At 39.7% G+C, this 25,972-nt stretch overlaps 1 protein-coding gene across 2 annotated transcripts in view; it reads right to left on the bottom strand.

The window, feature by feature from the left end:
- Positions 1 to 25,972, bottom strand: part of Fgd6 (FYVE, RhoGEF and PH domain containing 6) — a 114,823-nt gene that overhangs the window by 64,492 nt on the left and 24,359 nt on the right. The window contains exon 3 of one of the 2 annotated variants that reach the window (XM_047551124.1): positions 8,999 to 9,149. In XM_047551124.1, the coding sequence (XP_047407080.1) occupies positions 8,999 to 9,149 (151 nt within the window). Of the gene's footprint in view, positions 1 to 8,998; positions 9,153 to 25,972 lie in introns of both variants that reach the window. The other variant, XM_047551123.1, reaches the window with a different exon arrangement.

Consider the following 25,972-nt stretch of genomic DNA (forward strand, 5'->3'; position numbering starts at 1 on the left):
CCCAATGACCTAACTTCCTTCCACCAGACCTCACCTTTGAAAGGTCCTACAACCTCCCAACAGTGCCATAGCCAGGCAATCAAGTCTTTAACACATATGCCTTTGGGGGACACTTTAGATCCAAACTGTCCTTCACCCTTGTCTTGCTTTATCTATTGCGGTAACCTGTCTGGTTTACTAGGTTGAAGATTAACTGCACTGCCATGGATGCTCTACATTGGTACAAAAAGAATATCCTAAAATGCAAATACAATAATGCTGGTTATTGAACTCACAGCGTCTCCCAAGGGTAACCAAGACCAAACCTTCCTTTGCCATGTAAATGAGGCACTTCACAATGCATCCACCTACCTTCCTGCTCCCTCCCACTCAACTCCACCCAAACTGGAATCAACCACCTTGTGACTCCAAGTGTGCTCTGTCCTTACCTGTCTTCTTCACAAGCACCTTTCTTTTGGCTTTGACTTCCTGCCACATCAAGGTGTGCCTTCTCCCCAAGCCTGACATGTTCCAACTCCTCCTTTAAGATAACACCCAAAGGTTTTCTCTTTGTGAGGGCTGCCTGATGCTCTCTTCCTGCCACCCCCAAAGGAAAAGGTTACTGTCTTGTTCATGCAGCATGTACAGGACTCTACTGGGTGGATGGTGTTCATTTCCTGAAATGTCCCAATTCCCTCTAGTCCATGACCTTATTCACTGCGGTATCCTGCAGACAGCTTAGAACCTAAGCTGCTGTGCAGCTACTATTCAGGTATAAGTAAATGTGTACAAGGGTGGCTGCCATGTTCTCAGAATCAAAGACCAGAACATTGTTTTTAAAATGTGCTGCATAACATGAAAATACAAACTTAAGTAAACTAAAAACTTCTGTCACATAAAGGAGTTGTGGGCTGGTCTAGATGATAAGGCCTTTTCCAATTTCGGAATAATGAAAGTCTATTTATTCAATTATCTATTTTGCCTCTTAAGTAGGAAAAGTACCAAGCTAAATAAAGAAGGATAATTATTAGAAAATGAACCAATGGATTACAATCCTTTTCAAAGTAGACAAAAAGTCAGAGATAATTAAAAAACAAAAAAAAGTAAAGTTTCTAGAGTACCTCCAACTTGTATGAACAAGCAACTTTTGCTGACCAACTCAAACAATGATGAAAAACACACCTCACTGTAAATCTCAAGAAAGGCCATATTTGGCATCTCGAATTTTCAGTTAATGAAAATTCTCACTTAAATTGTATCACATTTCAAAGCAGATTGCCTGTTAAATAACAGCACCTTCCCAAAATATGCTGCTGTGGAAGTTGAAACATGAGCCACAAACAAATGAAAACACTGTCAAGATCATAAAGTAAATCAAACAAATTCCAAAGCAGAACCTTTGATCTGAAATCCTGTTGTATGCTCTGATCTCAGTAATGGCCAAACTTGGTAAATTCTTAATGATGTTCTCCTCTTCTTTTTTTTTTTTTTTTGAGTACTGGGATTGAACTCAGGTGCACTCAACCACTGAGCCACATTCCCAGTCCTTTTGCATTTTATCTAGAGCCAGGGTCTCACTGAGTTGCTTAACACCGGGTTTTTCGCTGAGGCTGGCTTTGAACTCACAATCCTTCTGCCTCAGTCTCCCCAGCCGCTGGCATTACAGGTGTGAGCCACGGTACCCAGCTATTCTCCTCTTTTCATATTTGTTCACTACAATGCTCCATAAAATTTATCCATTTTTTGTTGTTGTTGCTGATGGGTCTTTATTTTATTTATTTATATGTGGTGCTGAGGATCAAACCCAGTGCCTTGCACATTCTAGGCAAGCACTCTGCCACTGAGCCACAACGCCAACCCATATTCACTACTTTTTTTTTTTTTTTTTTTGGATACTAACACAATTTTATTAACTTTTTTCTCTTAATATCTTTAAAATAAAAACAGCACATGATAATCAGTATCTTATCCCAAAATCTCAATTCTGTTGATTGCCCTAGAAAGGCCAAAAGAATATAGGCATCTTACTCCTCTGAATAACTACTGTAAATACTCAACTCCATAGCAATTTAAAGTTTCTGCCCACCCCATCCATTACTTTTTAACAGAATTATTAAAAGGCCTCTTCTACCCAACTCAAGAGTTTAAATAAAAAGAAAAAATGTCAACCTGCAGACCTACCTGAGAGTATCTCTTGTTCCTTAAGTTACCCCAAAGATGAGGTGACACCATGATTAATACCGAAAGGCCAGTGCTCTCCCCCTGAGGGAATATATCACAAGCTATTTCACAAAGACTTGGAAAAGGACAAGAAAACAAGCCGAGTGATAAGGGTGACTAACCACAAAGAAGCAGAATGATCCCTGTTTTTTTTCCCCTTTAGTACCGGGACTGAACCCAGCGTGCTCTCCCACCCAGTCACTTTGCAGCCCTTTTTATGTTTTATTTTGAGAGAAGTCCTCACTAAGTTGCTTAGAGCCTTGCTAAGCTAATGAGGCTGACCTCGAACCAGCGATCCTCCCGCCTCAGCTTCCCGAGTTGTTTGGGTTACAAGTGTGCGTCACCATGCCTGGTCACCTCCAGTTTTAAACAAACATTTATTAAGTGCTGAAAGGAAACAACAAAAAATACAAAACGAAGAAAATTTGGAAAAGGGGTTAATGGAGAACAGCATGGCTTTTTACTGCACCTATTACAATTTGGATATGAAGAGCCCCCCAAAGGGCTCATGGGTTAAAGGCTTGATCCCAATGCAGGAATGTTCGAAGGTGGGGATTTGGGGAAGTGATTGGATAGTGAGGGCTCTGACATCATCGAGGCATTGCTCCACTGAGGGATTCCTAATTCGATGGTGTTATTAGGAGGTGGTGAAAACTGTAGGAAGTGGGGTCTTCTTGGAGGAAGTGGGTCACTGGGGGCATGCCCTGGAAGGGAATCTGTCCCTGGACACTTCCATGCTCCCTCTCTGGTTCCCAGCTGCCATGAGAGGAGCAGCTTTCCTCCACCATGCCCTTCCACAGTGATGCTCTCTGCCCCACCTCAGGCCCAAAGCAGTGGAGGCAGCCAACCCTGGACTAACACCTCTGAACCTCTAAGCCAAAATAAATATTTCCTTCTTTAAATTGTTTTCCTCAGGCATTTTGTAACAGTGATGAGAAGCTGACTAACTTACCACCCCAAACATGTCCCATTCAGCATCTGAGAATGATGTACCAATTTGTTGACAGAGATAGATTTTGGCTAAAAACCCCAATGCAGGGCATTCTAAGGCAAGTTACTTAACCTGTCTAAAACTTTTTCTTTACAAGAAACAAAAATAGGACATAAGTCAGATTTATGTCCTAGGATATTTAGAATAGAGTGTAATAACATGTACCCACAGCACAGGGACAAGCAACAGCACACAGGAGTGGTACAATGCCAATTTCCACTTCCTGTGCAGTGCCACTTTTACCATTAGGAGAGTAACTTTTTGAATTTCTATTTGCTTTTTCTTTGTAAAAGGAAAACAAGGGCATGGTAGTCCCTACCCTTTCTTTGTTCCTCGTACCGATTTGGACACTTTCATGAGAAAATGTTTCTGACATCTAGACACACATCAGTGATGAGCAACAATGACCACAGTGGTTATATGTCCACGGTATATGCCACCTGGTGTAGTTTGAATTCTGCCCTCCTCAAGAGATCCTCCAGGAAATAGGGTCATTACAGAGAAGGCAAACTGAGGTCATACTGACCTCCAATATGACTGCTGTCCTTTAAAAAAAAAAAAGGCTCAGTATGGACAGACACACCGGAGTGGTGGGCAATACCACGTGGTGGCCTAGGCAGAGAAGGAAGTCTGCAGCTGCAAGGAAAGGAATTTCAAGAATTGCAGGCAAACCACTAGAAGCCAGAGGAGGCAAGGAGGGATCCTCCCCTGCAGGTTTCAGAGGGAGCATGACTCAGTCACATCTTGATTCTAACTTCTAGCCCCCAGAACTGATACCACAAATTTTTGTTGTTTTAAGTCACCTGGTTTGAGGTACTTTTGTCACAGGGCCCTAAGAACCTAGGACAGCCTATTCCAAATGCAATCATAGAAATAAATTACATGTTTAACATGCACAAACTTTCTTGACTTTCCAAGTGCTTTTGCATCTATTATCCTGAAGCTGTCTGAACCTCAGAGCAACTCAGAGAACGTTATCCCATTTTACAAAAAGAGAAACAGAGGATCAAAGAAGGCACAAAGAAACTCCTCTTCCTACGCTCCAATTCCAAAGAACTGGTTTTTCTCTCGGACATTGATAGCACTTTTTCTCCTTGAGTCTCTGGAAAGTCAAATCTGTGGCCATCCTTGGCTGATGTATAGGATTATATGATATGCAAGATTGTGTGTTAATCTTCCTCTTAGCATTATTATTTTTCCTTTAGCAGGAATTCCTTTATTCTTTAAGAGCTTTATTGAGATATGATTTACCTACTACAAAATGTATTTTCATTCTTTTAAAGTAAACAGTTCAATAGTTCTTAATGCATTCAGGGTTGTGTAAACATCACCACAACCTAATTTACTTATTAGAATACTTTCTCATGCAAAACAGAAACTATGCCCATTACCATTCGTTCCATGTGTTAGCTTTCTTGAGATAAACAACTTAAAAGAAGGAAAGATTTATTTTGGCTATGGTTTCAGAGGTGTCTAAGTTCAGCCCACTGCTTTGGGCCTGTGGGAGGCAGAACATCATGGCAGGAAGCTCATAATGGAACAGAGTTGCTCATCTCATGGGCCAGGAAGCAGAGGTTGGGGGAAGGGGCAGAGGACAAGCTATACCCTTCAAGGACACACCCTCAGTGACCTTCATCCTCTAGTTAGGCCCTACCTCCCAAGTTTCCACCACTGCCCAATAGCACTACCAGCTGGGATCAAGTCTTTGGGGGGTCTTTTCAGACCCAAACTATAACACTCCCCATTCCTTTTGAGGGTAGAATAATATTCCATCTCAGGGATACATCACATTTAGTTCATCTACTTTTTAGTTTGCATTCTCTCCACCTCTTGGCTGTTATGAATAATGCTGATCTGACCCATTCCTATACTAGGTCTATACTAAGAGCGGAATTACTGGATCATAAGATAACTCCACATTTAAGCTTTGGAGGAACTGCCAGACTTTTTTCTGAAGAAGTGGCACCCTTGTCCTTTCTCATCAGCAGCACATGAGGGTTCTACATCTTCATCAGCATTGTTACTGTCCATCCTTTTGATTACAGCCACCCCGGTGGGTGGACACTTAAAGGTTTTGCTTTGCATTTATTTAATGACTAATGATGCTGAACATTTTTTCATGTGCTTCTTGGTCATTTGTATATTTTCTTTTGTCTGTTCAGATCCTTAGGCCTAGGTTCTTTTTTATTGTTGAGTGGTAATAGTGCTTTATGTAGTCGCTTTGAAGTCCTTGAACGGAGGGATGGTCTGCTAATATATTTTTTTTATTCTGTGTGTTTTCTTTTTACTTTCTTGATGGCATTGTTTGCAGTATAAAGTTTTTTTTTTTTTTTTTTTTGCGGTACTGGGGATTGAACCCAGGGCCTTGTACTTTTGCGAGGCAAACACTCTACCAACTGAGCTATATCCCCAGCCCAGTATAAAGGTTTTTAATTTTGATGAAGTCCAGGTTATCTATTTTCTTCTCATCACTTGTGTTTTTGCATCTAAAAAAACCTGTGTCTAACCCAAACCAAGAATTACTTATTTCTGCATTTTCTTCTAAAGGTTTAGCTGGGGTTTCTTTTTTTTTTTTTTTTTTTTACTTATTTTTCTTTTCTTTTTCTTCTTCTAGTGGTTTTATACATTCTGACATTTAGGTCTATGATCTATTTTGAGTTAATTTTGTATATAGTGAAAGGAAGGGGTCCAACTTCGTCCCTTTGCAGGTAGAAAGTGGTAATTCCATTTCTATTTGTTGATATCCTGTTTTTTTTCTTTTTTTGGGGGGGGGGGTACCAGGGACTGAACCCAGGGGTGCTTAACCACAGAGTCACATCCTCAGCCCCCTTTATTTTATATTTTGAGACAGGGTCTCACCAAGTTGCTCAGGACCTCGCTAAGTTTCTGAGGCTGGCTTTGAAGTTGAGATCCTCCTGGTTCAGTCTCCTAAGCAGCTGGGATTATCAGCGTGCACCACTGCACCTGGCTCACATTCTGGTTTTTTTTCAACCTTTTTGTTCAGTCACCTGAAATTCACTATGAAGAGAGACTAGTATAAAAAAACTGATTTTTTTTTTTCTTGGTACGGGGGATGGAACGCAGGGGCACACGACTACTGAGCCACATCCCTAGCCATATTTTTTAAAAATAATATTTACCTATGTATTTATTTATTTTTATGTGGTGCTGAGGATCGACCCAGTACCTCACATGTGCTAGGTGAGTGCTCTGCCACTAAGCCACAACTCCAGCCCCCCAGTAATATTTTGTATTTTATTTAGAGACAGGGTCTCACTGAATTGCTTAACACCTCGTTTTTGCTGAGGCTGGCTTTGAACTTGCAATCCTTCTGCCTCAGCCTCCTGAGCCGCTGAGATTACAGATGTGCACCACTGTGCCCAGCAAACAAACTGATTTTTAAGAACTATTTGACCAAAGTCATACAGCTAGAAGTGGCAGAGCTGAGACAGAAACATAGGTCTTAGGACAGTAACTTTCAAAATCTCCCTTAAAACACAATAGTACCTTACAAGTAAACAAATTTTATGTTTGTATTAAAGAGAAGGCAAACAATATATATTTATTGGTAAGGTCATATAAAGCTTGGTTTGAGATATTTAAGATCTTGTTCATTTATTTATTTTATTTATTTATTTATTTTTTTGGGTGCTGGGGATCGAACTCAGGGCCTTGTGCTTGCAAGGCAAGCACTCTACCAGCTGAGCTATCTCCTCGGCCCCTCATTTATTTTAATATAAACTAATGATCATATTTTTATATAAACCTCTAAAGAAGGGAACTATTAATACTACTGACATCAGGTAAAAAATGTTACATATTCATGATTAACTAAGAGATAGACCCACTTTCAAAAGAAGATAAAGATTTAACAGGGGTATTGCACTATGGCACAACTAAGGACATAAAACAATAAAATAAATACAGGAAGGGAAATGAAAGGCAGGCACAAATACAAAGGAAGAACTCTGGGAGTCTCCATGACCACAGAACGAATGAGTCAACCAGCAGTGTTAGGACAGGCGGCAGTGAAGGGGCAGACCCAACAAGGTGAGAGACCACGCCTCCTTCACACCACCTATCAGCACCATCCCTGGCAGACGTGGAAAACAATTCTGGTCACTACTTCAAGTATGTGGAGAAGCTGCAAAAGGTTCAAGCAAGAGAAATAAAGAGAATGAAATAACAGTATATGTTAGGAGAAGAAAGAACGTGAGGTTGCTTATTAAGGAGAGTAAAGGTTGATTTAATTATGGCCATCACAGCAGATCATCTGAATGCTCTTCCTCAAAGTCGTCACAGGCTCTGGCTCTTTCCAGTCATTTAAACCTCAAACAAATATCACTTTCTAGATGCTTTCATCCAAAGCAGCCTCCTCAGTTCCTGGCACGTCACTGTCACTCTGTGTTGCTCCATGCATAGGCTGGAACACTGGAATTCTTCCTGGATGCGAGCACTATAAACAAGGACTGGGAGCACTGCTTATCTCTAGTAAATACTGATGGCACCGGGGACGTGTGGGTCTCTACACAGGTCTGTAGCACCATGTCCAAGAGGCACCAACATGGAAAATGAGTTTTCAAATTAGTTCATGACCAAAACTGTCAAGGCACAGGAATGACTGACTACCTGACAGTCAAAGCAAAACCCACCGACTGCTGTGGGATGCTGTGACTCTTTAAAAGCGTCCTTCATTTGTCTTAGGAGTTTTACAAATTCATTTGCCTAAATAATGTCTAATGTTTACTGCCATGAGCAATACTTTAGAGCACAGAAATGAAGTCTTATTAGCAATAAACAATTGACCGAAGAGCTCTTACTATGTACTGTACAGTGTTCTATTAATGTGTACTGGATAGTGTTCTATAGATTTTCACATATCAACTTGCTTAATCCTTATAATTTTGTAAGTACTATCCTGTTTTTCATCTACAAAGTAGCATCTTTAAGCCAAAGAGGTTAAAAAATTAGTCTTGAGGTTACCCAGATCATAGCTGGTAAAGTCTGGGACTCAAATTCAGATAATTGCACTTGTGCCACTCATTAAAGGTGAAAGTGAATTTAAATAGAATAAAAAAAATTCAACAGAAAACACAGCAGATTGATGAATTATGGCACAGGAGTTAGGTGACATGGACTTTCTGCATGGCTCAATTTGCTGGAAGGATCCTTTCAGATTCCATCTTCTTGTAACCTTGCAGTACATCATGGGGCTATTGCTACTGTACTAATTTTCTCCCTTTCAAAAATGTCTTTATTCAAAGAAATGTGAAATAAATATTTGTGACGAACTGGAGACAGTATAATGAACTTCCCCATCACACATTTTAAACAATGACCAACATACAATCTTCGTATATGCTGTGTTCCCCCAAAACAACACACACACACTGGATCATTTCAAAGAAAATGATGATTGTACTAGTAACAGAAATCTTTATTCTATCCCTAAAAAGATGTGATTTGAGTCTGAAATGCATGTAATTCCTTTCCTTCAAGAAATCTAAGTACTGGCAACAGTACCAAGAACAATCCAAACAGGTTTTTTTTTTTTTTTTGCTATCAAAAAAGAAAGCTAAAAGACATTAGTAAAGCAATTTCTCAGAATCACTAAATCTTTATGTGGAAACATGATAGCATTTTAGGTGCCATGTTGGAGCAGGAATTAAGTTTAAATTTGACGAATGTTGTGAAATGTTTAAGACGGCTCACTAGGTTTTTGTGCCCATCATGCTGATCAACATTATTCCCAAGCATGGTGACAGGCCAGCGAGCACAAGAGTAGAAACACGGAATCACCCCACACACCTGTTTATCCTCCAGCGGGTCAGGCTCTCCTTTACTCGACTCAGAGCTGACATCATCTTCATCAGAACTGTCAATGACTTCCTCCTCATCGGAGGGCAGGTCACCAAGACCGAGGTCGAAATCATCCTGTCCCTCCTGGGATGCTCCAGAACTGCTTCAATAGAAAGTATGATTCAGTCACCTTTAATAACAAGAGCTGGCAAAACAAAACCCGAAGCAACCAACTAATCCTTGTGATGTGAGCAAAGCATACATCTAAGGGACTCAGAGGGATGGAAATGGCCAGATCAGGCTGACTTTCCATTCTCTTTCCCTGACTTGGCTGTCAAATGCATTCATATTCATGTTGGGTTTAACATTTAATTCAACAACAATTTAATATCCTTTTGGTGACAGGGAGGTGGATGAAGTTTCCCAGCTGCCGCCATCCTGTGCTTCTATACGTCTTTCCCCTGGAAGATCAGGCTTTTACTCTCATTATAAACCAACGAGGCTTACAGGGTGGACTGGCTTGCCATAAAGAGCACTGGGTACACAGGTTCACCAGAAGCTCGCCTGCCTCCTCGGACTTTGGTGTTTAAAAACAACAAGATCAATTACCAAATCGATGAGGATTGGGAGTAGATACCGATTATAAATGACCAACAACGCATGTGTTATTGTGAACATGTGCCCACCTTCCTGGTTCTCACTGGTGAGTGTGCACATCACAAGACGTGGGAAAGATCAGGGAAATGCTAACAAATTCTCAGGTTCTACTCTAGACCTGTCGAGTCAGAAACCCTAAAGGCACAGGGCTCAGCAAACTGCATTTTGACAAAACTTCCGAGTGCTTCTGATTCAGGCTGAAGTCTGCAAACCACTGTAGGCCATTTACCAAGTCCCCCCTTGCCAGTCTGTACTGAGACAGACCTCATGAATCAACAGCCACGGTTGCAATCCAAACTGTAGGGGGAATTCCACAGGAAAGTTCCCCAGGAAGATGATGGAAATAGTTCTTTTTAGTGTTGGTTGTCAAGACTTAGAAAAAAAAAATTGCCTTCAGAAAGAGCTTTTCTGCTGTCACTCTACAGGACTATCTGCAGAACAGAAGACTTGTAGGTGGGGCCAATAAAAGATCCAAAGAAAACCACCGGGGGAAACACTCCAGCAGAAAAAAGAGACACTTGCATTCCACTCTGGCGGGCTCTTACAGCAGGTCATGGGCAGGTCACTAAACTGCCAAGGTTTCAAGTTATGAGAGTTTCTAACGGGAATCTTAAAAGCTAAAGATAAAGCTTCTGTCAGTTCCTGATTACACATTGTAGGATATAGACTTGGTCAGAAACCACTGCTGCAGCCCAAGCACTACACAAACCCAGTTGCATGCAGGCAGAATGCCAAAATGAACTCCTCCCACTGCCCAGCATGGGGTTTCCTATTACTCAGTGGCGGGGGCCTCAGGGAATCTTATCTCTCAATTAGGTGAGTGCACACCTTATCATACCCTCCCATGACTCGGAGGAGACTCACGCCCTGGGGGTGGGGTAAAGAGCAGAAGCTGTCCAGTCAGATCACTGGCAAGATTCACTGGCTCTAGGCACAGGGATAAGAGCCAACCCAGCCTGGCTGTTAGCTGTTGATTTAGATTGGCAAGAATAAATGAGAGTTACCCGGCACAGTGGCACATGCCTGTAATCCCTGCCACCTGGGAGGCTGAGGCAGGAGGATGGTAAGTTCAAGACAAGCCTCAGCAAGTTCAAAGTCAGCCTGGGCAACTTAAGTGAGAGACCCTGTTTCAAAATTAAAAATTAAACAAAAAGCAAAAATGTTAAGCAATTAATTAATAAAAAACAAAAAGGGCCAGGGCTGGATGCAGTGGTGCACACCTATGATCCCAGTAGCTGGGGAGGCTGAAGTAGGAGGATTGAGAGTTCAAAGCTAGCCTCAGCAACTTGGTGAGGCAGTAAGCAACTCAGTGAGACCATGTCGCTAAATAAAATATTAAAAAGGGCTTGGGATGTGGCTCAGTGGTAGAGTACCCCTGATTTCAATCCCCAGTATAAAAATAAATAAATAAACAAATAAACAACAGTTACCAAAATGTAGGCTGTAAAGTCCATCCATACAAACAGAGGAAACATCCCTTCACTGATTTGTTCTTCCAGTGCTGGGGCTTGAACCCAGGGCCTGTGCATACTAGGAAGTTCTCTGCCACTGACCACACCCAGCCCCACTTATTTCCATCTATATTCTGTATCTCTTTACGTCTTCTAAAACCCTGTTAACATGTCTGATTTCTGAGCAGCATTAGCATCACCTGGAAGCTTCTTAGAAATGCAAAATCTCAGCCCCCACGCCAACCTACTGAATCAGAATCTGAGCTGTAACAAAACCTAGGCGACGTGGGAGAGGTTCTGCTCTAAGAGGCTTTCCCCATCAGCCGTCTGTGGACTGTTTTGGATGCTGTGGCATAAGAATTTTGGAGAACTAAGCACAGGGTTATGGTGCTGTGAAGAAATGAGATTTATTTAGTCTAAAAGAGTTGAAAAGTGTTTCATGGTCACACATTTTGAGAACCATTATTAAGATAGTAACCAGCTGTCACATCCATTAGGGACACAAAAGGGATTAAAGGACGAAAGTTAACATTTAAGATCAAGGAGACAGCGGTTCTAGGGGTGCACCCATGTAACAGCTGGGTGATTCTCATGTTTTTTGTTTTCCTTGCCTTAAACACAAATTGTGGTGCTTTTCATGTATTTTATGTATAAATCACAAAGTTGAATTCTTTTTTTTCATTTGTTTGTAATTTCCACAACTGCAGAGTGTTGGGGACTCGAACCCGGGCCTCCAGCATGAGAGGCAGGCACTCTACGAGATGGGCTATATGGCCTGCACTAGGAATTCTGATTATTTTTAAGACAAAAGTCTGTTAAGTCTTTTTATCATAAAGAACTGTTATTACGCAAATCTCTTATTTTGCGATATTTCTTGCAAAAGACCGTGAAATGTACTTCTGTCTGAATATAATAAAATATCAATACTTAATGGGAAATAAAGAGACAGAAAGAAAGTATGTATGTAACTATAATGTAGAAAATATATTAATTAAGGGCTGCGGTTGTGGCTCAGTGGTAGAGCTCTTGCCTAGAATGTATGAGGCACTGGGTCTGATCCTCGGCACCACATAAAAATAAATAAAGGTATAAACAAAGAAAAATATATTAATTAATGAAAAAAAAAACATAATGCCATGAAATAGAGGCAGACTTTTAGTTTCCCAAATTCCTTCCCAGTTGAAAAGCTTCCCTGACTCCCTCTGTTTATCCCAAATTGGCCCACTGTCTCTTCTGAATTCTATTCCATCTCATTCCACAGGTGATGTATCGTTTTCCTCATTAAAATGCAAATTCCAAAGGATTGGGAAATTGTGTTTCTTACCTGAGTCCCTAGCAGACTGCCTGAAATACAACAGGCCCCCAAGAATTTCTCCCCATTTTTCAGGAGTGCAGGTACCCTGAATCAGGGTGGCTATATGTGTCACTAGCAGAATGAGTGACTGCAACTGAAACAGAAATAGGAATAGGGGCCTAGTTTTAAAGGAAAAGTAAAGGGTTTACTAAGAAATCAGAAAAGATGGCATCTAGAATCCACATTTACATGTTTATTTCTAAAACAATTAGATTGTTTCTTCACATAATTGTTAGCAGTTTTTGAATAAACCTAGATTAAAATTTTAGATTTCTAATAAACATAGATTAGTTTTTCTTTTTCGAATGTACTGGCAATTTAACCCAGAGGTGCTTTACCTCTGAGCCACATCCCTATCCATTTTTATTTTGAGACAGGGACTCACTAAGTTGCTTAGGATCTTGCTAAGTTGCATGAGGCTGGTCTTTAACTTGTAATCCTCCTGCCTCAGCCCCCCAAGTTGCTGGGATTACAGGGTTGTGCCACTGCACCTGGCTCTAGAAACACGGATTCCTTACTGATAACAATCATGCAGGTGCCTGCCTCTCATGCTGGAAGCCCGGGTTCGAGTCCCCAGCACTGTGGGATTGTGGAAATAACAAACAATCATGCAGGTTAAGGCACTTCTATTCTTTTTATTTCCTTTCCAATGCCAGGAAAATAACACCCCAAAACTGTCTGCTTCATGGGTTAAAGGAACAGGACGTAGTACTTCCTCCACATCTTCCTGCCTAGTTATTTGCTCCTGGAGGGAGCCCAGTTTCTAGAAAATTAAGTAAAGCCAGAAATCATTCCTCCTGATAGGCACTGTACTTCAGTTCCACATGTCAAGATCTGTACAGTTGGAGCGAGGACTATTCAATGTCATCACTTTTTAAAAATTATATGCTAGATTTTTTTTCTAGATTTTATATATTGAAACAGAACATCCTCCACTGGAAGTACACCAGGTTTCTCTTTCAGGTAAGATGTCACATCAAGAGTTCTCTCTGAGACAGAACTGTCTTTTGAAAAATAGTCCGTTTCCTCTAGGAGTTTTTAGGAACATGAAACCTGCACAGCGTTGAGTCAGGAGTAAGGCTTGCCAGGGTTCACCACAAAAACATCCTTGTGAACCTCCACTAAATTAAAAATCCCAGCAAGGGTAAGGGAGAAGAACAAGGACAGCAGCCAGAAGGGAAGAGAAGCCAAGTTGACTGAAGAGAGATGTCAAAGCACTATCTCCTCTGTTATGGACATTTTAAGTTAGCTTGTTCTTCTCTCTGATTTTACTCTGAATTCCTTAACTAAAGAACTCTGGACATAATTCCTCCAAACATGAAGTTCAAAAGAAATTTCTTCCAATACCCTCACCTTCAGAAGTTTCTTTCACTTCCAAGTTACAACATGTAACTCTGGATTTCTGTGATCTTCCTCTTCCTTTGCTGTCTGCTGCTGGCCCACACTGAACAGAAATCTACTAGTCCTCAGGATGTTGTTAAAATTCATTTTGAATGCTGTCCCATTGTGACTTTGTGGTTATGTGTTTCCTTTGGCTGCTTTCAAATTTATCACAGAATCAGTGGAAAAAAACTATCAAGGACCTGAAGGATGGACATAACATGGAAAACGCAGCAAAATATTTTTTAAAATAAAATAGGTAATGATTAGTTATTAGGCTATGATAACAGTATAAACTTGGCTCACAATTTTTACCAGAAAACTAAAAATTTCTATTTAGTTTTACCAGAAACCTTTATATTCTATTACTTTAGTTCCCTTATAAAACTATAGATTCCAGTGCTGTGGTGAAACCATGAACTGAGTCAATAAAAAGCTTCAGTTTACACACCTTTCTTATTCTCCTTTTTGAGTCCTCTTTGCAATTATACAGAACTTCTTGAATTTTCTCCATCCCCACTCAGATAATTTTCTTGGGAATTACCCCTAAAATGAGGAAGGCATCGCTCTAATTCTTTCGGGGAACATGCTATGCCTTGTGAAATAAGCATACGAGACCATTTCATCCTCTAATAGAGCAGGAGTCACCTATTCAAGTCCTGTCTTTAGGTTCTCCACACAAATCATCTTGCATAATTATTTTAAATATGTGCAGGGCTTGGGTGACAAGAACATAGAGGCCAAGAGATAATGTAGAGTTTGGGGCAAGCTTATCTGACCTGAATAACATCAAGTTCAACAAGTGTCAACCAGGTCATCTGGTAGGTCTTCCCCAGAGCTGCTGAGACCAAAAGAAACACTGACCCTTCAGGATCACATAAGGTCGTGTGTGCTGATGCTCTTATGACAGTACAAGAGCGGAAATCCTGCCCCCCCAAAAAGAAGTATGTACATAAATTTTTAACCTTGCCTAAAATTTTTATCTAAAGGTTAAGGCAAACTTTATTTTGTGTAAAAAGATTAATGATTTCATTACCTTGATCTCAGGTAAAAAAAAAAAAAAAATCTGTAACAAATGTTTTGAGTTAAACTCTTTGTTTAATATAGAATTAGAGTAAATAAAATCATTAGAATACTAGTAGGACAACAGGAGTTTGTTAACCCAAAAGAAAGAAGGAATAAATAAAAAGCAGAAGTATAGCATTAAATGTTTTTATTAGTATTTTATTTTTCGGTCATAAATTTTAGAGGTGTTAACCACCAAGCCTTGAAAGCTAGCAAAGGTTCTAAGTCTTCAGAAAAAGAAGCCACACAAAAATACCCAGCTTCCCTGAAATGTGAACCAGAGACTGCTTAAAACTAGCTCTGGGTGACTTTTTTAGAAAGGAAACCAGGCTTCAAGGATGGACTTTGAGAAGCAGGCCTCATTTTCCAGGGCCTTTCTCCACCCTTACAAATGCCCACACCATTCCCCTTCCTAGGAATGCATTTATGATCAGGATTCTTAAAACTGTACCCTACTGTTTAAAAAAAAACAAAATTAGCTTCTGTACCTCAAGATTACCATTTTAAATAGTCCTCACAGGGCAACTCTGAAAAGGGCTTAAAAAGCAAATGGCTTTTAGTGTTTCTTAAAGTAGAAGAGTACCTACCAATATGCAATATACCTTTCATGTAATTGTATTTACAAGTCATTAGGTTTAATTATGCAAAAAGCAATTTTAAAGGAGCTTGCAGCGGAGGCCAGTAACAGGGGACTGGTTGAATGAATAAACTGGGGTATTTCCAAACAATGAACTGACAAGCAAACATCTAAAAACGAGGCAGGATTATGCACCAGACATGACTGTTCTCCAGGAAATATTGGAGAACATATTTCTGGGGTTGTGGCTCAGTGGCAGAGTGCTTGTCTAGCATGAGTGAGGCACTGGGTTCCATCCTCAGAACCACAGAAAAATAAATAAATAATATAAAGGTATTGTGTTCATTAAAAAAAAAAAAGAGAGAGAATGTTCCCATTTGTGTTATATATGTGTATACATACACAAAAACACACAATAAAAATTATGCTTTTGGGAGCTGGGGTTGTGGCTCAGTGGTAGAGCGCTTGTCTAGCATGTGTGCGGCAGGGTTCAATCCTCAGCACTGCAAATAAATAAATAAATAAAGGTCCATCGACAACTAAAAAAATATTTTTAAAAGTTGTTCTTTTGGGGACTGGGGATGTAGATCAGTTGGAAAAGTGCTTGTCTAACATGTGAGAGGCCCTGGGTTTGATCCCAAGCACCTCAAAAAACAAAAACAAAAAACAAACAAACAAAAATGCTATCTATCTATCTATCTATCTATCTATCTTATTTGGTACTGGGGATTGAACCCAGGGGTACTTTACTACTGAGACCCATCCCCACCCCTTTATATTTTTTAATGTAAGACAGAGTCTTTCTAAGTTGCAGAAACTGGCCTTGAATTTGTGATATTTCTGCCTCAGCCTCCAAAGTGGCTCAGATTACAGGTATGTGCCACCATGTCCAGCTAAAAAAGTATTCTTTAAATATACATAAGTGTTGGGGGCTATGCCCTGTGGACAGCTCCGGGATGGCGCTTGGCAGCCAGCCAGAGGTGGCTTTGATCACATGGGCGGTGAGGAGGTTGATTAACATAAGCACACCCAGGTGATTTGTCATTGGCCGTATCCAATTAAGTCCACGCACACGACGTGTGCACAGGTGCTCCTGCTGGTGCCTGCTGTTTTGACCTTTACCATGACTGGGCAGCTAGCTCTCGCCTAATCTTTGCATAATTGGTGTGAGCCCTACCCTTCGCCTCCTGGAGGGGATATAAGCCGACTCTCCTGGAGCACCAGAGGGTTTTTTTTTTTTTTTTTTTTTTTTTTTTTTTTTTTTTTTTTAGAGGTTCGAGGCTGGAGGTTCCAGGTTCGAGGTTCAAGGCTGGGGGTTCCAGGTTCGAGGTTCAAGTTCCCAGGTTTCCTGATTCATCAATAAACCGTTCCGAATTCAAGAGCCTCGCTACTCTTTGTCCCCCGCGCCAAATTGACTCCGCTGGACGCGTCACATAAGAATATATATGCACATGTGCAAATATACTACTATATCCATAGGCATACCCTGGGAAGTTTCAAAAGAAATTGAAACTCTAATTACCTTTGGAACTAATGTCCTCAGTTAAGAGGGAGACTTCATTATCTACCCTTTGGTGTATTTTTAAAAAATGTTATCACAAGCACTATCACTTTTTCAAAGACCATCCCACCACCACACAAAGAAATTCTGAAAAGTCATAAAAGGTGGTTCAAAGTGTGCACACACACACACTACTTTTAAAGTCTATGAACTCTTTGGGGATAGTTTTTTTCCTTTCCACAGTGATGAGAATTAAGAAGAAAAACATTCTTGTCCTGTTCTTCCCTTTTCTCTGCCCAACCCATGGGTTTAGAGGTTTGCATATTTTCATAGTTGCCTTTAAAAAACAAAACAAAACAAAACAAAACAAAACAACACCTCTTAACTCTTAAGTTGCTAATATGCAACTATGGCTTTCCCTTATTCTGTAGGGGTTCGTCTGGGAGAATCAGTAGCATAAGTCTCTAAATAGGAAGGAGTGACTTTCTTCTAGGTGATATAGGACTTTAAAAAGGAAAGAAGAGATCAGCATAGGGGCCTGTTCAACAGTTTGCAGGGGTCACAGAATAACCACCAGGCACCGTAACAGTATGGTCATCTCCCACAGCACCTGGAAGAGCTGCCTGGCCTGCATGTCCTCCAGGCTACTGGTTCTCTCTTTATGACACAGGCAGAGCCCAAAGTTGAACACAGGCCAACAGACACTCTTGCCTCAGCTGACCCAGGTCAGGCCTGAGCAGTTTCAGTCAGAAATGAATAAACTGTTATAATATGTATCCTATAACAACACTAGCTAAAATAATTACCACATTTAATTGCCAGCAATTTTGCTATCTTAGATTGTGGAGAGCTTTAAGGAATGACTCCTTAAGATGCTCTTCAAAAAATGTGTTCTAAAGCTGGGCATGGTGGCACATACTTGCAATTCCAGCAGCTTGGGAGGCTGAGGCAGGAGGATCATGAGTTCAAAGACAGCCTTGGCAACTTAGAGAGGCCCTAAACAACTCAGTGAGACCCTGTCTCTAAATAAAATATAAAAAAGAGCTGGAGATGTGGCTCAATGGTTAAGTGCCTCTGGGTTCAATCTCTGGTACAAAAAAAGAAAAAAAGAAATGTGGACTAAAAAGTTTTTGTTAACACAAATAGAAAAGCATTCTATTGAACTTGAAACTGCCTTCAATAAAATATAGGATTCCAATCTGGTCTTGTCACTGTAGCAAAGACGATATTCCTTTTATTGAAAACTAAAAAGGTTTTAGATAAGGTTAGGTTGACCCAATATAATTTCTCCTTTGTCTCCCTGTAATGTATACCTACACCTACTTAGTATCAGAACAAATAAAGGTCACTAGAAATAATGAGGTTGAGATGGCTACATGAAAGTGCTTCATATTTATATATCCATACTCACTCAAGTACATATTTATACATACATACAAATATATCTTGTAACACTTAAATATATAAAGTAGCGTATTTTACCACTTCATTTTTTCCCTGTAGTATTGGGGACTGGGGTACTTTACTATTAAGCTATATCCTCAGCCCTTTTTGGTTTTTGGGTTTTTTTTTTTTTTTTTTTTTTTTTTTTTTTTTTTTGGTGATACTGGGGATTGAACCCAGGGCCTCATGCATGCTAGACAAGCACTCTAACAACTGAGCTGTTCCCAGCCCATCCCTAGTCCTTTAAAAAAAATTTTGTTTTTTAATTTGAGACATGGTGTCACTAAGTTGCAGAAGCTGGCCTTGAACTTGTAATTTCTCTCAGCAATTCTTCTGTCAAGTAGCTAAGATTACAGGCATGTACTACCACACCTGGCCATTTATTTCTTTTTATGCCCTTTATTTCAATTAAATATTATTTAGGGCCTATTATGTATCACTTGTTTTAGGATCTAAATGGAGATCATCTATTAGAATTACTTGTAGATAATATTCAAACTATAAATTCTAATATGGCTTCTCTTTATTTTCCTGTTGAATGAGACTTTCCTAAACAGACAAAGAAAAAAGGAATTGGGATAACCATGCCAATTAGGATGAAGGCAGGGACTACTTTCTAAAAAGAAACTAAGGGATGTAACTCAAAGTGCTTGCCCAGCATTTGTGAGGCTGTGGGTTCCATGCCCAGCAACACACACAAAAATGAAATAATCAGCAAGAGGCCCCACATGCTGGGGGTGGGGACCTGACTAAGGAAAGAAAATAACTAAAAGTTAGTGTATGCTAAATGTTAAAGGCAGTCCATAAAAGGTGTGAGGCCAGAGAAATAAGATATATAAGTATTCTATCCAGGGTGCAGCCATCAGCGAGACTCCAAGTGACTGCAGTTTGAGAAGTGACCCCAGCAAATGAAGGAGGAGCAAGACATCCTGAGTGGGAGAGGCCTGGAGATGGCAGTGTGAGTAAGGACTTGGCGGTGGGTGAGATGGAAGTGATGTGGAGGTGACCTGGATAGGGTGCACGGGAAAAGTGTGGGGAGGGCATTTCTGTGCAGTTCAAGGTGAGAGACCACTAAGAGAGAGAGAGAGAGAGAGGTGGCTACTGCCAACATGGCTGGCAAGCAGCTGAGGCAGAAAAGCATCATCTATCCTTGATGGCAGATCCAAACCCAACCCTCCCTGCAGCTGTGCCAGGTGCTAACACTATGGTAAGGAACCTAGCAGGGGCACTAAGCCAGGGGATGAGCTCGGGTGGTGAGAAAGTGAGGGAAAGACTCACCTTTGATTACCTTCTCTAACAGTCCTGTCCTGTGTCAGGTGCACACACCACAGTTTCCTCTAATGTCTTGTCATAATCCTAACAGCCCACTGAAAGGTGGCGAGACTTCTGGAAAATACGACCACGTGCTATGCTCTTGATCATGACTCAGTAGACAACCACTGCAGTGTCAGGCGTTAGGGCCAGTATTATGTTCTGCCTTGACAACTGTAACCAGGAGCCCCTGAACAACCTAGCCCCAAGTTCCTCTCCCCACTCTGCTCCCATGGATAAGCACTCCTGGTCAAACAACCCTACTCATCCTTGAGTGATGGACTTTAGTTCCCTGCTGGTCCCTGGAATTACTCAAATGAACCAATCCTATATTCCTGTAGGCACCAGAAATGCCCACCCTCTTCACACCGTGAAGCCTGCCTCCCACAGCCCCTGGGTGTTCACTTTGTCCCGAGTGTAATACTCAAGCAGCATTGCTGGCAGGAGTGTCCTCCTCCTAAAGGCTGTAAACGTAGGTGACTAATAAGCCGTTGTTGGTCTTCTGCCGTGTTTGGCCATCACCATGACACTAGGATGGGAATCCCTCCCTCACTAATTCGGTGAAGAGAAGGTAATTAAAATAAGCAGGGGCACTGATGGTTTCTAACAGGACTATCCTAAGACATCGCATTGTGGGGTGTTCTAAAGTTAGTTTCGATTATACCTAATGATATTTTGCATAAACACCCAGACTCTGCCAGATAAACAGAAGCAATGGTCCAGTCAAAATCATAAACATGAGCTGTTACAGAAATCTCACATACTCCATGTAGCAGAAAGTAAAGTGTTTCATCAAATACAGACCCCACTAGAGCAACAGTGAATGACAAGGAAACCAGTAGTTAAACCCAAAGAATGTCTGCTTTCTAATATGAACCACAGACACAAGTGGGATTTCTCACTGACATGGGGAAAAGGGTAGGAGGCTTCTTGGGAGTCCCTTGGGAGCCAGAGAAGTGGGGCTTAAACTGTCCCTCATGAATAAATTCAATCCCCTTCCTTATTTACAACCAGGTGTGAACAATTCCATTTACCACTTCTCTTTCTGAGGTAGATCCACAAAAGATCTGTCTTAAAGATCTACTGTAGACCAGGTATGAATCATCAACAATCCCAGAGGCCCATATGGAACCTATTTCTTTCTGAAGAGCACCCTGTGGACATAGGTCCATTTTCTCAAAACTGAGAGGCTGTAGAGGGGGATCAGGGAAGGATATTGATTTCTTTCTCTAAACCCACACACCAGTGTATCCTTCCACCAGGAAACAAGGAAAAACCGTAACATTTCTATTAATAAACTGAGATAACATTTTCAAAAGCTGGAGTCAGTGAAAAAGGAAGGGAAGCGAAAACATGTATTCAGGAAGTGAAACACACAGGATCGTAAACATTTCTTCAGTGTTTCATAGATTTCTAGGAGCAAAGGAAAGGTTACAGAGGAGAAAAGTACCAGTTTCAGCTTGAGATAGACCAGCATTTGAAGCTGGGCTCACCACTCAACTGGCTGTGGCAACTGACTAGTTATTTAGTTTTTTTAATTCTATATTCTGCTCAACTGTAAAATTTAGATACTACCACCTGCTATGAAGATTAAATGATATAATGTGAACATGTCTGATACATACAGTAGACAAAGTTTTATAAAAAACAAACATGGGAAGAAAGAGACCATCAGGGATCATTAAGCAAGCACAATGACAAGAGGAAATAGAAAATTTGTTTTTGTTTAGCTCTGATAACCCCAGAGCTTAATATGATACCTGATCTCTCACATGAAATGAAGAAATAAATAGACTATCTTAATATCTTACATGTATACAGAATAGTATAAGTAAGTAAACCCAGACTGCTGCCTCTTTGTGTGCACACAAGCTAAGAATGATTTTTATGCTTTTTTTTTTAACATGGAAATATATTTATTGATTTTTGAGATGTAAGCATTATACAGATATATTATATGACAATTTGAATTAATATTGCTGAACAGTATGCATGATAGGGTGAAAGAGTAAGTTTTGTTTTGTGGTTTTGATCACAAATAAATTTACAAACAACACATAAAAGTAAAAAGAATTGTAAAATGTTTGAAAGGTACGTTTAAAATGCTATGGTATTTATCCTATAAATAAGAAAAAATTCATGAATATATATACAAAGGGCATGCATATAATCCAGAATTACTACTGTAATTCTGAGACAGGGAGATAATAATTTCAATGCCATCTTCAAAATATTTGTGAGAACCTCTCTCCAAATATAAATGGAGAGGGGCTGGGGATGTAGCCCATGATTAGAGTACCCCTGAATTCTATCCCTATTATATTCACATATAAAAAATTACATTACTATGCACATATACAGGAAAAAAAAACAATCTGGATAAAATATAAAATTCATTTACAAGTATACTTGTATATACTTTTGTATACTACTGATACAAAAAAGTAAAAGCAAATAAAATTTTATTGTCAATAGAAACAAGAATCATGAATATCTTAATTTCAACAATGTCCCAATGAAGTAATGGGAATTGTTATATAATCATAAAATATAGACAAAAATAAAACACTGCTTTCTGAAGTAAGGAAACATCTTCTACAAATTTTTATGCTTTTAAATAGTGAAAAAAAATTATAAAGTGAAAATTGTATACAATCTAAAATTCAGTCTACAAATAAAGTTTTATTGGAACACAAACATGTTCATTTGTTTTTATACTGTCTGTGGCTGCTTTTGCACTACACTGGTAAAGCTGAATAGCTGAACAGAAAAACTATGGTCTACAAAGTCTAAAATATTTTCCACTGACCCTTTATGGAAAATGTTTGCTGAGCTTTGATATAATAGATTACCTGCAAGAAACAGTACAGTACATTTGCTTTGGACTTAAACTGCCTGTGTTTTGCGTCTTGGCCACTTACTAGTTTAATTAAATTTTAGTTAAGTCTTTAACCTCTGTGCATCAGTTTTCTCATGCATAAAATGGGGATGATAACAGTGCCCACCTGACTAGTTTTTGTGAGGATTTGCCTACAACACAGAGAGTTAGTTCTCTGGCCTGCTTTTTCACTTCCCTCATATATATTTAGTGTTAACTGTAATACTGAGAAAAACAAATTATTGCTGTAGACACTTAATTTTTATACAAAATTGCTTCAGAGAGAAGCTTCTGCATTATCAGTCATGTGAAACGGCTCCTTACCAGCTTGAATGTCTGAGTAAGGAACTCCTAAACTGAAGTCATGGAGTCACGGTTTTGCAGCACATCACTCCTAGGGTTTGGTTTCCAAGTTAACTTCTCCATTGCTTCTAGGTAGTTTACTGCTGTATAATAATACTCAAAAACTCTGAATTACAGTTAGATGAGTATCACAATATTATCACTTATTTCTAAAAGAATTTCCATTGCTAACATAAAATGGGTACTTTAGAGGATTCCACTATTTCAAAGCACAGTTTTAGTCCCTCTTTGGTTAACAATGACTTCAATGAGTGACAAAGACAGAAAAGGGCTTATGAATGACATCATAAGCATGTGTCTTGTATGCAAAAATAGCTGCTGATTCCTTTGGAAATGTGAACTTCATTCTGGAATGGAAAGTAAACCAAGCTTACTTCTTTTCTAAATGCGTATTTTTCATACTGGACCAAAGTGGAAAGAGTCCAGTAGACTGAATTTCACAACATTGATCACCTGCTCCTAGTCTGGAAACAAAGGCACAAAACAAGGGGAGAAGAAGGAAGGAAGAATAAAATAACATACCAGAAAATAGTAAGAAAAGAAGGAAAGAAGAGAAAAATAAGGAGCAAGTGGAAAGAAAGAGCACCATCTGGGCACATGGGTGCATGTGGCACACATTTCTACAGACATTTACTAAACTGCCGGTGGGTCAGACTGTGATTCCTTAGGAGAGGAAGACAGGGGCTCCTGCCTGGAGAAGTTGTGCTGTCAGTCTGTCTGTCTGTACTCTTCAGAGATAACAACAGCCTTCTCGGGACATTTGGACCACTTATTCTAAAACTTTCCATATTAAAAATCAAAACAAACAAATAAAAACAAAACAAAACAAAAAAATAACCACTTGGGGAATAATGAGAAAGAAGGGAGCATTTTACTTTTCACTTTAACTTCAACAATAACAAGGATTCTATATAATTTTTATAATGAAACAAATTGATACATAAAATAGTTGAAAATTTCCATTCTCTCCTCCCTAAGTTTACTACTCTTAATAATTTTAAGCATTCCTTATTAACAACTTTTTTTTTTTTTTTTTTAAATGCCTCGGAAGAAAAAGTCAAAGGCACAGGAAAGGCAGGGTTGGAGACAGCTATTCCTATCTGGTCTTCCCCCCAAATGCAAAATAATCAGAACATGATGACAGATGGATTATGGCACAGTTTTCAGCACACTTACTGTAGGCAGTCTCTAAATGAACTCTTCGATTCCCCTATGTGTCTCCCCTGACTTCCCACCCCCAGGGAAAATGATAAATTTCCTGTATTTTGTAAGGTAAACCCAAGGAAGAAGACAGTTTTCACCGTGGGTAGCAGGTAAGTATGGTAAAGGGGAAGTGTTTGAAAGGTCCAACACCTCAGGTTCACAGTCATGGATTTTACTTACAGAATCCTCCCCAGGGTTTTAGTAAAATAGACAAGATCTTTAAGAGTAGGCTGAAAAGACATAATTTGTAGAAGAGTGTGCAGAAATACTTTTGCTGCTGCAGTGTTTTGTTTTGGCATCACCCAGGGACCCAGGCTGGCAAGCGCTCTGGCGCAGGTCCTTACTTTTGCATCTTAAAAGTATGAGGGCTCGGTTAAGAATTAAAGATGCTTAGAATTACTACTTTCAAGAATCGAGCTATCTGGGTGTGGTGGTGCTACCTGTAATCCCAGTGGCTTAGGAGGCTGAGGCAGGAGGATCTTGAGTTCAAAACCAGTTTCAGCAACTTAGTGAGACCCTGTCTTCATATAAAACATTAAAAACGGCTGGGGATGTGGCCCAGCAGTTGAGTGCCCCCGGGTTCAATTCCCAGTACCAAAAAAAAAAAAAAAAAGCGGGGGGGGGGGGGGGAGATAAAGAAAATGGCTAAGCACTGAGTGCAGGGGTGCAAGTCTGTAATCCCAACTACTCAGGAGGCTGAGGCAGGAGGATGGAAAATTCAATGACAATCTCTGCAATTTAGTGAGACTGTCTAGAAATGCACTAAAAAAGGCTGGGGAGGTAGCTCAATGATAAAGTGCATGTCCAGCATGTGTGAGGCCCTGGATTTGATCCTCACTATCACACACACCCTAAAATAAATAAATAAATAAATAAAAGGAAAGCAGCTAAGATCTCGTTTTAATTTATTTACTGTATGAAAGCATCTACAGTTAATCAACTAACTCAGGGGTATAAAAATATACCTAAGCAGAGGGTATAGTTCAGTGGTCAAGCATGTTTAGCATGTACAAGGTCCTGGGTAAGCAATATTTCAATTTTGCATTACTAAAAGATTTTATGTATTTCAATGAGATCAAAGTCATTTCCTTAATAGTCATAGAAAATTTTCATCCTTCGGATCTTCATTTTGTATTTCATTAAAATGGTAGGGACAATTTTCATGGCAAAAATTTCTTTCACACTTCTCCAAATATGGTGCTCTGCACATGTGAATGTGAAATGAGTACTTGTTAACTAGAAATGGAATTTAAAATATTAAGAGGAAAGATGTAATCTGTGAAGTAGTTTCTACCTGTTGTCTTTGAAAACCATAAGCGTACTTTACCTGGCTGCTTAATAGGTAAGACATGGCATTTTGTATATTGTACAGTGAAATGAAAACATGAGTTTTCTTAGGTTAACATTTTTCTAAAAGAGATAGCAGTTCTCTAAGGTAACATTCTTAAGTATTTTCCCTAATGATACTGATTAGTTCATTCTGGGGTTCACAAGAACACTTTATTTAAGCCATACTCATGTGTTATATGGAGACCATAAAGAATCTAAAATAGTATATTTTGGCAAACAGATAGCACGTTCAAATACTGAAATATTTATATGAATAACTCATCCTATAAGATAAAGCATATTTTTATAGATAAATGATTCTCATCATTTTCCCATAGATAAAAAATTTTACCAAGCCCTTCCCTAGGATAATTTCTGCTAACTCCAAAGCTACCTATACATTGGTCAGACTTTTTTCACTTTCAGGTTTACCACCAGGATAGTTCATAGTTCTTTCATTCAAAATTAGTT

Source organism: Sciurus carolinensis, chromosome 4 (assembly GCF_902686445.1).
Source record: "Sciurus carolinensis chromosome 4, mSciCar1.2, whole genome shotgun sequence".
Lineage (NCBI taxonomy): Eukaryota > Metazoa > Chordata > Mammalia > Rodentia > Sciuridae > Sciurus > Sciurus carolinensis.